Genomic DNA, 17,895 nt, shown 5'->3' on the forward strand with positions numbered 1-17,895 from the left:
CCCAGAAGTAACAGAGGCTGTGCACCTTACTACACACAAACGGGAGGCTGCTCTTCTGGGACTTCCGTATTTATTTCCCTGGACAAAAGGCTTTCTGTCCTTGGCCCGTAAGTAATCCCAGCCCAGGACTTCAGGAGAAGCTCCACCCCCGTGCCTGCATTTCTCCTGGTTGCATTCAACTTCCTCATTGGTGAGCAAGTTAAGGTTCCTGAAAGTGCTGAGCTGGCACGCTGATCCTGACAGCCTTTAACCACCCACTGGGCAGCCTAAGGGATTTGTGAATCAGCAGAAAATGACTGAAACATTTCCTTCTGTGAGCCCTCCTGGATTGTGATCAGAGGCCCAGGCTGTCCAAGCCAAAGAACTAGCAGTGGCCCACATCAACAGCCACTTACAAAGCCCTAAGCAAAGAAACAAAACAGAAAAAAAAAAAAAAGAGATCATCTCAAAATGCCCAGAACTCTCAATGTCATTAATTTGCTACCCTTAGACTTTTTTTTTTTTAATGCTTTCTTCCGTTTTCCTGCAGGTTTCATCTGGAATGTAAATTTTAGCTTCAGACATCAGAAGGAAAACCAACAGGACTGGTTTCAGGTTCCTGCCTTTTTAGCTTGGCCCTGGCAGTCACAGTGTTCACTAACAGGTACTTAGGCAAGCATGCCCACCACGCCTAGTGTCCACCAGGTATAGGGTGACAGAATAAACAGGCCTGGCCTTCTGCACTCCTGTGCCAACATCAAGCTTCTTCCTGATTAGCAGCTGTGACTTCCTGAATTCCTTAGGAATCCTAGTGGCAGGAGAGCTCCCAGCTCCCCTCTCGTTTTCCAACCAAGTAAAACCTGGCATCACAGGATGTAACACTCAGCCAGGTAAAGAAATTCATCAAAGATCCTGAAGGATCCATATTTCCCTAAAGGGCAAAGCACCTGAAAGATGTCTATCAGCCAGGTCTCTGTAACAGACCCATTTTGCCTAAAACAAAAACGGAACTAACAAAAGAACTCCAAACATCAGCTCAATGTAATTTCCACCACTCTGATTATATGCTGGGAACCTGGCAAATTAAGGCCAGGGGACAAAAATTGCACTCCTATTTCTAGCTGCCTAGCTACCTTTTGGGGATCGCTTCCTGTCACATCCAAGTCCCAGTGTTTTTAAAAACCAGACCAGTGCACAGGCATCTTAGGATGAAAACGGCACTATGTGGGATTAAGAACTCCAACTGGCTTACTAGTTTTTGCTACCAGTCTTGGAACAAAGCTCCAAGAAGAATGCAACAAAGTGTTAAACACAAACAGCAATTTCTTCAGCAAAATAAGAGCCACAGCCACCAGCAAAATAACAGTCTTGCTATATCTGCAGTTGGGAATGGCTGAGGGTCATACGCTGGTAACTTGAACTATGTTCTTCAGTATTATAGTGCTCAAAGGATTAGCACTGAGAAATTCTGATTGTAATTATATACTTTTTTAGCAATGTATTCCAATGAAACCTCTCTCATACACAAAAGGTACATATTATTATATCCTCTACGGGAAAAGTGAGAGAACACCTTCTAAACTCTGATTTGATCTGTCTAAATAGGTAGTATTCTATTTCATCCTGATCTTAGTATACTTGGGGATTATGAACTAAGGTAAACTTAATCAAAAAGCTATTAGGAGCCAGGCATGGTGCACATGCCTGTAATCCCAGCACTCTGGAAGTCTTAAGTAGGAGGATTAATAGTTTAGGAGGAAGGCAAGAATCCAGTCTGGGCGGCTTAATGACTGAGTGAGACACTGTGTCAAAATAAAGAAGGCTGTGCCCATTCCTCAGTGTGAAGGCCCTTACGAGGGAAAAAAGAGCAACTAGGACAGAAAAATTTAACAGTGTTATTCAGAGGAAATGGCCATTGATAGAACAAGACTTCCACTTCTTCAAGACTGTGGAAAGAAGGCCTCATTGCACCACATGATACAATCAGTCTTTTTAAAAGTACACAAACCATCTAACAGTACAGGGATGAGGGGTAGACACAGTATATACTTAGTATTTTCCTTTTTTAAGTAAGTGCTGTTAATTGTCTCCAATATAATTACTGACTGATCTCCCAAACAAATTTCCAGAACCCTCTAAAGTCTTGGGAAAAAAATAAGACATAAACTGGAAGGGGTTGTTGGTTCTTTGGTACCATGCATGCAGCGGAATTATAAGGTTTCAGCAGCCTCTCAATATCCACAAGTGTAACAAAAGTTCATGGATAGTGGAACAGTCTTTGTTCCAAGGAAATTATGCGATTTCATCCCCTTGGTTCTCTGATGTCATTAGGCTCATTTTAAAAAGCTAAGAAACCAAAAGAAAGTAACTGACCAAAGATATTAAGTGAGGAATACTATTTAATAATACCTAACATCTGAGTACTGACTGTGCCAAGCTCTGTTTTAGGTACTCTATATTAACTCACATGATCCAGATAACAACTGTATGATGGCAGTATTTTTATTCTTTTTCCTTTTAGGAAACTGGGGTACAGGAAAATTAAACAGTTTACTTGTGTTTACAGAGCCAAAGAACACTGGTACTAGATCTGAATCCAGGAAGTCAGGATCCAGAATCCACACTCTCACCCACTCCTCTATAACCCAGAGCTAAACTTCCTGACCTTATAGCCCTCACAGGACACAATACACAGCTGACTCAAAGTATAAAGGGTTTCAGTACACCTTGTTGTGCAACTCTAAGATGTGAGATGCACTTTCTCCTTCAGGTTGACACAGAAGACAACTTTCAAAAAAAAAATTATATCCTGAAAGTGCCCCGTCATATCCCCTAACGTAACTTCAGGAAAGAGCTAAAGGTCTTTAATTAGGGGGAAAAAATCAAGCAAAATTCCTACTAACAACTGGCTGGCCTCTCTACTGATCACAGACAAGACATAGATCCTCCGGACTCCAGCATGTCAAGAGGTTTTCCAGCTTACTCTTTCATTTATAAAGAGCAATTTCTTACTACAAAGACTTGTTTCATTTGTAACATAAGTGTACAGCAATTAGGTATGAAGTTTTGAGAAGAGATGACAACACTCTAGCTCTCCACCTTCATGAAGTATGTAGTAGAAATCTACCAAGAAAGAGGTCACTCTTTGTTCATACATTAGAGCCAAGTACTTTAAACCCAAGACTCAACCTGAATATAACTAGCTATTGAATGAAAGATTTAAAGCTTTAACATTTTGTAGAGTGGGAATAATCACTTCTCTGGGATGCTACTTATTTCAGTGTCTCACTTTGTGATAAATACATGTAAGTACTTGCTATACAAAACCAGTGAAAGCCAAGACATTTGTTATTACAACCTACTACAACGCAGCTGATTCATTTTCATTCTAACCTCAAGATACATGTGCAGCCATATGTGAGTAAAAGGCCAAATAAAAATGGTTCACCTCAGACAAGGATATCAAAGCGATGATAAAAACATTAAGCAACATTTGATCCACATGGTGTTCTTCATTAACTATTTGTTAAAATAATCGGTATCCACTTACTTGCAGTCTGAACATACTGGTAGTGTTTGTGTGGAGAATTTATTACCAGTGAATCTGCTGCATTTCTCCCATGTAAACATCCTCTCAGCTGTGCCTCTTAGGGCAAGAATAATACCAGTCCCACGAGTAGATTCTGGTGAGATAAGTCTAAAAGAACAACTATGATCAAAGGCACCTCATCACCTAGAAGCATACACCTCAGCTCCATAATTTTCAGGCTATTAGAGAAATTACCATTGAAAATTATTTTTAAAATGATTTTGTAAAAGTTGGGCATGGTCCAAAAGAAAACTTCTTAAAGCCTTCTTTATTTTTTGTACCCTATCACGTACATTTACACTAGATAGTTCACTTCAACATTCTCATAAAATGATATTGTATCTTTACAAGGTAAAAGCAAAGAAAGTGAGATTGTACTTCCCTGTCTTAGGCTACATTATTGTCATGTTTCTCTTCTCTCATTTACTTCAAATTCTGGGCCTGATTTTAATGACAATACACTTTCAACTTCCCAAAGTCTTTCTCTCAAGTAAGTTGTTATGGTGGTTGCATGACACAATTTGAAAGTGGAATTGGAATTACAAAAAGTACAAGTAGGAAAGAGTATAGAAACTATTTTCATGGAAGGAAAAGGCTTAGAGCGATAGACTAGGAAAAGACAGTGAATATGCTCGGAATGAAGATATAGGACAAGGGCTGAAGAGGAGCTTTTTGTTGTTGCTGTTCAGGAAAGAAATTTTAACTCACTAAATGATATCTGGTCTGAAAGGAGAAAGATGAAGAAATTACAGAAAGTCCTCAGAAAATGTATTTTGATTGAATATGGTTTTATATAATGGGAGCATAAAATCATGGAAGAATTTGTATAGAATTAGATTTTGCATTGAGATTTTGTATAGAATTGAGGCAGAACAGGAGCTTATAAACATTAAAAATCATCTAGCTCAACCTTATTTTAGAGATAAAGACACTAAAATCAGAGAAGCTAACTGGTACCAGCCCATACGGCTCCAGTGCAGTATTCAGACATGAAAGGAGGAGTTCTTTCTTCTACTTACCCCATGTCACAGTGCCATACCGTGGGTCATCCCACCTGACCATCATTCTGCTCATTTCTGACATTTCAAAATGGAGACAACACCTTGCTTCTGTTCAGTTCACAGGAACACCAGGAGGCATGCAATGCTTCCCCTGCCGCATCAGTGTGCTGACTCCTCTGCCAAGGAATCCAATACCATAGCCCCTCTAGGCAGCCTATCAAAAGCCAGCAACTTCTACTAAATGACAAAAAAGAGGCTACCCCTGCCTATTGTGAGGAACAGTCCCACAGAGTGAAGTCTTTTTCTGTTGAGCAATCAGTGTAATGTATTTCTAACACTGGTTCCTAAAGCTTCCTTGGAAATGGGTTGAAGGATGATAGCAAACTAGAAAAAGCTAAAAGAAAAGAGGATGGGCTGGGCATGTTGTAGAGCTGAAAGAAAGCTATATATGATCTTTCGACATTCTAGGAACAAGGCAGTGTGCAGAGTTAAAGACCTGGCACTGGGTCCAGGGCTCACACCATCCTCTGTTCCTACAAGGAGCCTGGCATTGGGCAAGTGATGTACTTCATCATCTGGAACCAAGTAAAAACAGTACCTATTTATGGGGTGTCACAAGAGGCATACAGAGGAACAGAGTTTGACATTCACCATTCTCTGGCACATACTACTGCATGAGTATAATATGTCTTCAAAGGAAACTTTCTAAGGGACATCAACGAGCATCAAACAACTTTTTTTTTTTTTTAACCTTGTCAGTATGAAGCAAGCCTTCAGAGATGAACTGACAGTTCAAGCAGAAAGATTCTCCCCCGGTCCCCCCCACCATCTATGCACATGCAGACAAAGGGGGCAACTATAATGCCTACCCATGCCACAGCCCCATGTGTGCCATGAATGAGTTCAACTCCAAAATAAACACGTCCAAGGGATCCCTTTGGGTGTTCCAGGGCCAGTGCTTTCTGCACTGGTATTTTTTTCCATTTGTTTCACTTGAAGAAAGCAATTAAAGTTTCTCAGGAGGCCACTGAAAACAGTTATGAAGTTCACCCTTTTCTTTTATTATGTGCCCCGAGCTCCAAGATGGTTTTTTAAACCAATTCATTCATTTTAGGGAAAAAAATGTAGTTCATGTATTTGAAGTTTCTTTCCATTTTTTTCTCAACTATCTACTGAAGCGTGCTGATAATGAAAATGCAAGTATATTGCCTTCCAACTGATTTTACTGACAACTTTCCTTTTAGGGGGACTGTTTCCAGACAGAGCCTGGCCTGGGAGACAACACAGATCCTCTACAACAGAGAACTGATTCTTTTCTTTTCTTTTTTTGTCTTGTGTATTTGTTATAATGCCTACCCATGCCACAGCCCCATGTGTGCCATGAATGAGTTCAACTCCAAAATAAACACGTCCAAGGGATCCCTTTGGGTGTTCCAGGGCCAGTGCTTTCTGCACTGGTATTTTTTTCCATTTGTTTCACTTGAAGAAAGCAATTAAAGTTTCTCAGGAGGCCACTGAAAACAGTTATGAAGTTCACCCTTTTCTTTTATTATGTGCCCCGAGCTCCAAGATGGTTTTTTAAACCAATTCATTCATTTTAGGGAAAAAAATGTAGTTCATGTATTTGAAGTTTCTTTCCATTTTTTTCTCAACTATCTACTGAAGCGTGCTGATAATGAAAATGCAAGTATATTGCCTTCCAACTGATTTTACTGACAACTTTCCTTTTAGGGGGACTGTTTCCAGACAGAGCCTGGCCTGGGAGACAACACAGATCCTCTACAACAGAGAACTGATTCTTTTCTTTTCTTTTTTGTCTTGTGTGTGTTTGGCACATTTTTAGGTCAGTTCATTAGACATCAAAGGTGCTGCTGCACTTAAAATGTGCCTACTCTTAAAAATATGGAAATCATGGGCCGGAGATTTAGCTCAGTGGTTCCAGTGCCTGCCTCACAAGCACAAGGATGCGAGTTTGATCCCCAGTACCAAAACAAAGACAAAACCAAAATATGCATAAGATAGCTCTACATTATTGGTTGGGGTTTTACTGCCAAATATTTCTAAGACTGGCTGCCACCAACCTGTGTCAAAGGTTTCCCAGAAGTGTTGAGAACAAATAAGATATACAGTGTAAAAGGTGTAAACATAAGGCTGCGACAATTTGTGAAGCTGGTGGTAGTGGTGGATGAGGGAGCAGATGTGAAGATACAGAATTTCCCAGGACATGTTTCTGAAAGACTGCTGAGATTTTCAAAGTGAAGAGAATCCACAGCTGCCGCATATGGATAATGACAAGAGAGGGTGGGAGTTTGTGGAGAAAGCACCCCACTCCCATGTGGCTGTTTCTCCTGATTAAAGTTACAAATGAAGACATGGGACCTACTAAACTATTTATGTCTGCTGCTGCTTATGATACCCTTCGTCCTAAGTAGCAAAACTAGATAGCTCTTTGGTCTAACCAGCTGTCCCTTTCTTTTTCTCAAATTCATATTTAAGTGAAAGTTATTGTTCAATTAATCCAACCTCCAAAGATGCAGGTATCATTTAAAAATATTATATTTAAAGGGGTCAACAGAAGAATTCAGGAAAGGTGGAGACTTACCTAAAACAAAATGAGAGTAGATAAGGAGTATGCATGAGGATAAAGGAATAAGAGAGCCACTGTTGTCCCAAGTAGGCATTATGCTATGTTCTTCATGCCCATTTTTTGTACCTTAATTATTCCCATTACCTGTATGAGAAAGTATCATTAATCTTATTTAACAGATCAGTTTTGCTCAGGGCAAATTTTTGCAAAAATGGAAATGCTTTATTTCGGTGCCATCCTAGCCACAGGTGGCCTCCAAGCACTTAAAATGTGGCCAGTGTGACTGAGCAGCTATGTTTTCACTTTGACTTCTTTCAATTTATTTATATGGCCACCTGTGGCTGGCAGCCAGCCACTGTTCAAGGCACTACTGAGGAGGCTAACTCTGAGGTTCAAAGAAATTAAAGAGAATTCTCAGACTAAATAACCCACAAATGCCAATGCCAAGGTTTGTACTGGGTCCACCTGTTTCTAAATGTTTGCTATTTTCATTACAAGAAGACAAAAGAAGCTATGGTATTTTATAATAGTTCTTTCCTATGGAAACATAGGAAGGTAGGCAAACTAAGTTACTTGCTTATCAGAAACAAATGCTTACTCAAGTTAGAAGAAATCTGTAAAAGGTAGAAAGGTCATTAACATATGAGTCAGTACCATTTCCCTGAATTTAATGCCCACATAATTGGCCATCTTAAGAGAAAAAAATGCAGAAAGAAAGGCCAATGCATTAAAAGTATATAGGAGAAAAGACATGAGGCATTGCCACAAATCCTATTTTTAAGCATAATTAAAGACAGCACGGAATAAGCAGAAGAGTAGACAAGAGCCATGGCTTTGAAGTGGGTTGCATTTGAGGGCAATGCCTATTACTAATCACACATGAGCTGTATCACGTCGGACAAGTTCCTTAACTTGTTTGAGCCAATGTCCACATGCATGAATTGGAAAAATAGCTAACATAAAACTGTCTGAAACTGAAAAGGGCTACTATTCTTAGTGCAGCCCTTGCTTGGCTCACCACAGATGTGGCCCTCGTTATTGTGGAGCATTATGGTTGCAAGGGTAGATGGTGTTGGGAAGGGATCACATTTCCTGTTGTGCAATGTATTCACCATGGCCTCCATTGGGCACTTCACTTTAAATGGAGAGTTGATAAAATAAGCATGTGTACTACTATTGTCATTTCAATACTTTAAAGGTATCAACATATTCTCAAGGGATACTGAGACCATTCCTACAATCAATGCCATATTCTTTCTATAGCTGCAGAGGGAAATTTATGATGTTTACACAAGACATTTATATAGTAGTTGCAGTCCTTAATAAAATTTAGAAATAATGATACTAATAAACCAGAATGACTTAATTAAAATCTGTAATAACCAAATGGCAACTGAAAAATAACTGGGCCATAAAAATTAAACGTCATGTGTAACTTCAGGACTGCTGTCCAACAGCCTGTATGCAAAGGCTACTGCATTTCATATTCAAAATGGCTTATGGGGGACTTTGTTTTTACCACAAATTCCCACCGTCATCCTGGAGGAGGAGATGGAGAATTCTGTTCCACAAGACAGGCATGCCACAGAGATGATATAAACACAAAGAGATCAAGGTTTAAAGAAGCTACATGGACATTATAGCACTTTAATTCCAACAAAGGTAGACAGGACTGCAATTCATGAGACAAAAATGGGGAGCTGAAGAAATAGAACTCATTCAGAGATAAAACAATCGTGAACTTTAGAGAAATGATACAGTATTTCAGTAGCAATCTTCAAACTCATATATAATTCCTCAACAAATTTCTCCCTTTTAAAAAAATGAAACTCAGTTAGTTCTATCCTGTTCACTCAGGCTTTGAAAGCATACACTTAAGAATCCAAATTTTACATGAAGAGCCATTTATCTCATTTTAGAATAGACAAGGAGGAAGTTACAATAAGTGTTATCAAGATCAAAGAAAAGTAAACTTCATAGCTCCATTAAACATTAAGATGGTTCAGTGATTCAGTAAGTTTATTATTCTTTTTGCTTTACAAAGAAACTGGGATGTTGCCAGATTTGTCATTACCTTGCAGTTTGTAGGGAAGATAAGTGGATGTCAAAGAAGTGTGAAAAATGGCAAGAAAAATGAATTTTGTGGTTGGTAGAAAGAAGATTTTTATCTAAATGTGATAACAACCCGGGACACCAATCCCCAAATTGGAACCAGTCTGAAAGAGATAGCTCATGAAATTTCATGTGGGTTAGGAGTGAGATTAGATTGCTTTTTTCCAACTGCTTTATCATGATTTAAAGCAATGAGTTCATTTTAAAAGTGATATTTTCCAAAATCTATCAATAATTCATTAATTCTAACTGTTCTTTTCACCTTGGTCATTGCTTAACCATTTACCACCCAACACCTACAGACACATGGTCTCCATTTCTCTTTCTCCCTTCCTCTCACCCACGCGCATACATGCAGGCACACACTGACACATGTACACATACAGGTAAACACATCCCTTCTGAAAATAAGCCAATTGGATATTTGTGAGTTCATCTGCAGCACAAGCCCCATTGCCATGAATATCCTGATGATTTAAGTGAATCAATCCTGTGGTTTTAGCTTGAAGGTGGCCCTCTCTGACTTCCATGAAAATAATACAAAGACATGCCGTTTGCATATAATGCAGAGAGAAATCAATTTTTTCACTGATGTCCCACCTAGTTTATGCTGTGGGGTTTACCTTTTAGGAATGAAAGAAGGTAAAAGCACTGAAATCATGTTCCTAGCAACATTTCACTGTAAAAGACCCAGAGTATCAGAGCCATGCTGAGGAAATGAGTGTCTCCTGCTTGCAGCGGCTTCACTAGATGAATTCTCTGGGGCTATTTTGGTTGTAGTTCTAACTACTTCTGAGCCTGGTCCTTAATTCTTCTCCCTGATTATGGGCATTAATTCATATCCATTAAATGAATATCTTTATTTTTAAATTTAAAGCTAAACAACTCCTCTTCCCCACCCAATCATACAAAGTAGGAAAGAGGTCAACAAGATTAACATTTAGGCACTTGTGCCTAGGCTCAGACCTGGGTTCAAATCCTGCCCCTGCCTTTGCTAAGCCTGTTTGTACAGTAGACATAATAATACAGTACCTCAAAGGATAGCACCTGGCATTGAGGAAGCCATCTCTCTGTGGAAGTTCTTGTTACTAGTTTAAGATTGGGTGTGGACTTGGTAATTACATCGTTTGGTTCATAAAATGCAATTACTTGGAACCTGATGCTATGTCTTCCCCAGACAATTCAGTAAACAGCATGCAGAGCCTCACAGTAGGAGACTGATTATCCTTGGAAATTTAAATCACCAAGAAGAGTCCAAGTTGGTATTTTAAAAACTAGAACACAGATTCTTACTTTCAGACCAGTGTGTAATCCTAAGGACTGCTTCATCTTTCCTGCTTTTTCTGTCTTTGTTTTCAATTTCAAGCCACACCTCAGAGAGTCAACTCTTTTCCCCACCCATGTCCTTGTTTACAGACATTCAACAAACTACCTTCCATGGTGAGTATTCCCTGGGATCTTCCGGAAACTACACTTGTTATAAGGAGTTAGGCCCATGGCTCTCTGGTTACTGACCATCGTGTTACCTTTACCAAATCTGTTTCAAAGCACATTACAAATGGAGGTCTGGAACTAATGGCAATTCCTATTTGGTGGCTCGCAAAAATTTCCCTTTAAAGGCTAAGTTTTTAATATTCATGCTCGAAATTGGCACTTTGGGGTGATTGAGGTCTTGCCATATAAATGTAGATGCAATCCTAGGGCAACTCAGACGTATAATGCTTTTGGATGTTATCCCCAAACTGGTACCTCCTATTGCCAAATTTGGTCAATAAAATATAGGACATTCAGTTACATTTGAATTACAGTCAAAAATAACTTTTAAGGCATATCCCACACAATATCTGGCAATCATACTACCCAAAAGTGGAAGTGCCAGTGTGGGCCGCAGTCCTTAGGAGCTTTGTCATTTGCCTGGATCATCTTCAGACTTTCAGAATTTGCTTGAGCACCATTTCAGAATGGTTACCCAAACAGACCTCTGCACAGCAGTCTGGCTGCAAGACTGACCTGCTGGCGGCTTAGAAATTGACATACATACTGGTAATATGATACTTCCACATCTTAAGATATAGCTGTTCTTCATTTCAAGTGCATGGCCAGAGCTCCTAAATCTCTTGTAAATGATAAAACTTATAAGCACATCTTTTGTAACAATATTTGGGTTTGTTCCCAGTTCCTGAAACAGCTCAGGAGCAACAGAGGTGCTAGTCACAAGTCGCTTGTCCACCACACCTGGGATTATGTTAATGAGGTGACTTTTGGAAAACCCCCAAGGGTGCAAGACTGGTTGCCATGGGAACTAACCATGTGACCGAGGACTGAAAATTTCAGTTCCACGTCTGACCTCTAAAGGGGTTGGAGTTGAGTAAATCACCAATGGATAATGATTTTTATTAGTCATGCCTATGTAATAAGGCCTCTTTAAAACCCTAATAAAAGGACCTTGTCTCCACAGTCACAGAAGCTCCAGTGTTTAGGACCCTTCCAGACCTAACCCTATGCATCTGGCTATTCATTTGTATCCTTTGGAAATATCAACATAATAAATCAATAATCGAACAAGTGAACTGTTTCACTGGACTGTGCAAAGTGCTCCAGAAAACTACTGGAACAGAGGAGGGGGTCCTGGGAACTCATGATCTGTACCCAAGTCAGACAGAAGTGATAAGCAGCCTAGGGATCCAATGTGCACTCATCACTGGCTGCTGAGTGGGCCAGTCTCCTGGAGTGGAGCTATAACCTGTGAGATGAGATAGTAATGTCAGGTAGACAATGTCAGAATGGAATTGCAGGTCTCCCAAAGGGTGTCCAGGGAGAATTGGAGATTGCTTGGTGAGAAAAACCCTCTAACTTGGTGATGGAAGTGTTGTGAGAGTAGAGAAAAGGAGTTTGGGGTTCTGTTTTGTTTCATTTAGTTTGGCAAACAGATGCTACCTTGAGTCTTCTTAGTGTTGCTTGCATAGTCTCATAATTTAGTAACTAAAAGACGAACATCCAGCTGAAAGAGGGGACCCAATAGAGCCCCAACCTTGATGCCAGTGTCCATTTTGAATTGCTCACCGATTATTACATTTTTTCAGTGCTATTCCTGCATCCTATGGAGAGTCAGCATAACCACAGAGAAGGGCTTAGGAAAATAACATCCTGATGATGACATGGCAAATCATGGTTCAAACTGAAAGTAGAGCAGGGCTGGTCCCAAGCCTAAGGGTGATCACACTGCACAGCTGCACACTCCTCCAAATGTCGTACATGGGGCCTCTCTGCCCTGAGACTAGTGAGTCAGGCATCACCTTTCTAAATCAGCAAAATCCATTCAGATGGGAATCTTACTTAAAATGCTGATATTCAGGAACAAAAATAAATAAATAAAATAAAATGGTAATATTTAAACAGATGAGTCAAACTAGACTGTCTGAGGAGTGGAGTAGCACAGCTTAGGGGTGAGAAAGGAAACAGTCAAAAGCAAAAAACCACTGGTCTAGATAATAATTAAAGGAATCACTCTACTTTTTACAAGTTATATCTAATAGAAAACTAAAAATATATAAATACATATATTTACTGTGTATTTATATAGATAATATATGAATATAGTTCAGATATTTCATATGGATACATATATTTTCAGATACAGTCATCAAAGTCTGACTCAGGAAGACCTTTTTAGACCATGATATGTATCAAAGTCTAAAAATGCTCATAGAAAATAATTTTCCTCCAAAAATATATAAGGAATATTTCTAAATGCTGGGGAGGGGTTACAGGAAAGATATATATGCAGTTGTAGTATTGATTTTCAAATAGTGCTATTGTGCAATTAGAAACAAGGTCAACATTCTATGAGAAGAAATGATTAAATAAATTTTGGCATATCATTTAGTAGTTTAATCAAGGAAAATACATGTATAAAGATTCTGTAACAATCGTATAGTCTGTAACAATCTTTATCCACAATCTGGATAAGCAGTATAAGAGTAATTGATTTTTAACAAGTGGAGAAAGATTATAAACTCTAGACGCGCATATATATATATATATAACCCTCATCGAAAACAAATCATACATGGTGAAAACTATAAAAAGAATTTAATTAAATTTTCAGTTGTGATTCTTACTGGTGAAGCTCTCAATTATTTCTTGTTTCTCCAATGTATCTACATTTCAATTTTTCTAGAAGGATCATCAATGACATTTATAACTGTAATAAATAAAGTTAAATAATTTAACTTATGGGAATAAAGGAAACCAGAACAATTTAGTCTATTTCAAAGAGTAGGAGGCCAGCTAGGGGAGGAGGCAACCTTTCCAAATCCATTCCTACCCTTTCATACTCCAAGCCTGCCTGTGGCGATCGACTGATAACTCACCAATAGATGTCACTGTTACACTTTTTACTTTCAGCACATGTTACAAGCTGCACAAATTGACTTTTCAGGTAGGAAGACAAAACTTGTTTTTATTATTATTATTCACTAAGTTTATTGGTACATTTTAGGTATACAATATAATTACATTCATCATTGAAAATTTGCACCTTTATGTAATCTATCCTGGTTCTTATTTTTTCCCCATTCCCCTGCCCTCCCTTCAACCCCTCCACCCCTAAGGTTTCCTGACTCATTTGCTTTCCACCTATGAGAACATGGCAGACCTAACCTACCCTTAGGAAACCTGTCTCATCACCTAGATGAGCAAAGGCCTAATCCACGTTCAGCGCACACACACTTCTAGGCTGGAATTTATGAACAGGAGAACACAAGCTTGTCAATAGGTATTAAATAAAGTTAATGGCAAAAAGAAAAAAAGCATATTGGATTCCCACGTTCACCCTATCTGCAACAGGAAACTGGGTAGGAGGGTGATGAACCGATAGTCTACTCAATCCGACTGCAGCATCTAAATGTGGAAGTAGCTAAACCCCAGCCCAATGCTTTGTATCAGGCAGTCAATGCTTCTGTGTCAATGAATACATGGATGAATGAGAAAGGAGAAGGCTATGGTTTTTAAATAGGTCATCCTGTATTTGGCAGATTTCCTGCCAACCTGTTCACCTGTTATTTGAGCAGCTGGAAAGAAAGAACAGTTTATAGATGTGCAAGTAACACAGGCTACTTGGATTTCACTGAGGCATGCAGAGCCTATCAGTCGACTGATATATGTTATCTATGAATTTAAAATAATGTTAAGGGACTCGCAGCAAATGGTTCTTGCCACAATGAAGCTTAGACAGTAAAGCTAATGTAAGCACAGTACTCTGAAAACACTCAGATAAAATATAATCATAGTCACTTTCTAGTGTACAAGTTTTAGATCACCAAGATACATCTTGGTCTTTTGCAGCTCATTGATTTTTTTTATTTAAGCAATTATCCATACACAAAATGTAGCATTAACAGCTTTATGTACACAATTTGCATTAAAGGCATATTACATGAACCTCAATTGACCAAAAAGAAGCACAAACATGAACGTTTTCACTTACATTGAGATCCAAGTACAATTTGCTTCTGCTTGACTTCTCTCTGTCCTCATGGAGCAGAAAGGGACAGGGTGGGCCTGCTCTGTAGCCCAGGACCCAAGCACCTGCATCCCTACTGGGGAGGTCTTTAGCTGTTTGCTCACTGAAGCGGTCCCAAGGAAAGCCCTCGCAGGAGACACCTAAGAAACACAGAGAAGACCATCGGTAACACAGCAGCTGAAACACAACTGAGCCAGTCACAACTGGCGAACTTCTATGAGGGCTTCACCCTAACATCTCTAACTTCACTAAGTTATATTTTTAGAGTTTGTTGTTTCCCAATTACTTTTTTGGATCACACTAATATCCCTAATTTGAAAGGGTAAATTTGTTAGCTGTGTTCTGTGCTTCACTTTCCTGCTTAACCAACCCAGGATGCAGGTTTAATGTTCATTCACAAGGGAGTCAAGGGAGGAGCTGCAGATGCAAGTCCGGAGGCTTAGGCCATTGGTTTTAACACTGAACAGTGTGGCAAGAGCTAAGTCAGTAGTGTGTCTGCTCATCCAGGACAGGAACTGTGTCCTGTTCATCTTCTTCTCTGGCGCTAGAACCCATACACATGGTGCCTGTTAGAGCTTAGTCTGTTGAATGAGAGACTGCTGCATGCATAATTTACTTTTGTCATCTCTAGAATTGAAAGTATTATGCCAGCTCATTCTTACCTAAAATATGCTGGCTGATAATAGGACCAAGGACTGTTCTTAGCCTTGTCTTCAATTTTTAAAATAACTTATAATTAGGTATCCTTAGTGTTCACATTTTAGGTAGGGAAACTGAAGCAAAAAGAAGTTAAACAATTTGCTCAAGAACATAAAACTAGACCAGGTGTGGTGACTCACACCTATAATCCTAGCACTGGGGAGGCTGAGGCAGGAGGATCACTGAGAGTTAAGAGGCCAACCTGGGCTACAGAGTGAGTTCAAGGCCAGCCTGAACTACATAGTGAGACCCTGTTTCAAAAAAAAAAAAAAAAAAAAACAGTAAGTGGTAAAGCTAGAATTGGAACCTAGTTTTAGGCACTTAATCACTACAGGCCATGCTTTTAATGACTGTACTATATGGCTTCTGCCTGACATTCTTGAGATGGCAACAAAAGGACTCTGAGATCATGAAGGCTACGTGTTATATCCCTTAGAGAGCCCCCATTCATTTTAGCACATTGAAGACCGTGAGAGGTCCTTTAGTAAAGAAAGCTAACAGTGTAGTAGGATTTTCTAAATATCTCTGACCACAGATCTGTTTAAGGAGACATCTGCTACATGTGTTGCTGGCAATTAGTGCTCTCCTGGAACAGAGTTCAGAAAAATACTAGATTAGGTCATCTCTAAAGTCTCACATAGCACTCAAATTCTTAGACCTCTTTTAATTCCTGGTAAGCTCCCTTGGCAAAATATTAAGGAACAAAGTGGAAGTTAAAGGTTTAGGCTTTTATAAGAGGGAATCACGGTTAGGCACATGATAGGGTATTACACATAATCTCTGTAAGAGAGTCACTTTGGCAGTGACCCAACCCCAGCCAGAAGCTTGCTCCTTGCTGAATGCCTGATTGAAAGTAACATAAGCTGAGAAGTCCATGTGCAAAGGGACTGTGAAATAACAGGCTTGTCCTTTATATTAGAGGAGCATTTTAGAGAACAGAAAATTTGAGGACAGCTATGGTTTTTCTTTTTGTTTTATTCATTGGTTCTCAATCACATTTTCAAGGGAAAGAGATACAGGTCACAGTATTTTACAGTTGTCCCTGGAAAGATGTCTACAAAATATGAGTCCATGACTTCATGAGTCTATTTGGAAGCCACAGGGTGGAGAACTCGGGTCTTCCTTTACATGGGTCTCACGCCTTAGAATAAGTATCTTTCCAGTCATGTCCCTTGCTACCTACCTACTGTCCCCAAACAGACTGTCTCCTAGTCTTTCACTTAGTAAATTATGTTCTGTGATGAGTACCCACTTCTGCTGCAATGTTATGGGAAAAGATTAATGTTTAAAAACTCATCAGGAAGGTGGCATCCTCTAAGAACATCCATTTTTCCTCATGGGGACCCTGACGGGAAGTTAGTCCTGGGTATGTTTCAATAGATGAAGAAATTAAAGCTCAGATTTCCTTACTTTCCATAGATAAGGGTCACTCCCCTGCTAATATTTCTGTCCACATTTGGCAAGAAAGGGGCAAGTAAATTTTTACAACTTTTACCACACTATCTCACTTCCAAAATGTGTAATTACTAACCAGAGTCCTCATTTTAAACCCTTCTCCTTTGCACTTTTATTTTGGAGTAACTGCTAGCTTTGAGTAAAGTTTGAACAGAATTAATAAAGCAAAATAGAACAGAATGCATACATCACAAAATACAGTATACAGCACTGACAGTAAGACATCATATCATCAGAGGCACATTGTCTGGTGAATTTAAGGCATGAGCTATTCATGTATGAAAGAGCAGTAACTTTTCATAACAAGAGTTGGAGTCCTTAAATAAAACACACATGCATATATAAACATGCATGTGAATAAGTGTGTGCATATAAGTGCAAAGAAATTCATACACCTATCGTGGCTATCCAACACCACACTGAGAGAGAGTACCGAGGGAGGGCAAACAACTCAACTAACTAGATGCAGAAGGAAAAAAAATGGAGAGTTTACACAAAAACCATGAAAATTAACTTCCTTCCAAAGATGGTTTAGTTTTAAAGAGCCAATTTCTAGTGCATGTTATTTAACCAGACAATACCTCTAATAAAGGAAGCATGCAAGGTAAAACCATGATGCATAATAATTCGATAAGGATCATTGAGACAAGGAAGGACCAAGGGCAAAAATAAGTCACATGACACTGTTATTCTCAAAAGTGTGACAAAGTAAGTTAGGACACACAGCGAATTCACCTTTCTGAAAACCACAACACATTTATAAAGTAATTTTTTGAATAGACAGTTTTAAGAAAATGAACACAGGTGTTTTAGTAAAAACTAATATATATGGCTGCATTTATTAAAACTGCTAGTATGCATCCTACTCTCTACAGCTAAGCAGGCACAATAAAAGAGGGACAAATACCTGAAATTAAGTAAATGCATTTAAAAAGTCAACTGCCATTTG

At 39.1% G+C, this 17,895-nt stretch overlaps 1 protein-coding gene across 8 annotated transcripts in view; it reads right to left on the bottom strand.

Annotated features, from left to right (window-relative positions):
- Nucleotides 1-17,895, bottom strand: part of Fmn1 (formin 1) — a 378,745-nt gene that overhangs the window by 262,685 nt on the left and 98,165 nt on the right. For 7 of the 8 annotated variants that reach the window (XM_033765033.1, XM_033765032.1, XM_033765036.1 and 4 more), the window contains one exon: nt 14,757-14,932. The exons of the other annotated variant lie outside the window; for it this stretch is intronic. In XM_033765033.1, the coding sequence (XP_033620924.1) occupies nt 14,757-14,932 (176 nt within the window). The remainder of the gene's footprint in view (nt 1-14,756; nt 14,933-17,895) is intronic. 8 annotated transcript variants of the gene reach the window in all.

The sequence above is a fragment of the Fukomys damarensis genome, unplaced genomic scaffold (assembly GCF_012274545.1).
Source record: "Fukomys damarensis isolate Sample0158 unplaced genomic scaffold, DMR_v1.0_HiC HiC_scaffold_17, whole genome shotgun sequence".
Taxonomy (NCBI): Eukaryota; Metazoa; Chordata; class Mammalia; order Rodentia; family Bathyergidae; genus Fukomys; species Fukomys damarensis.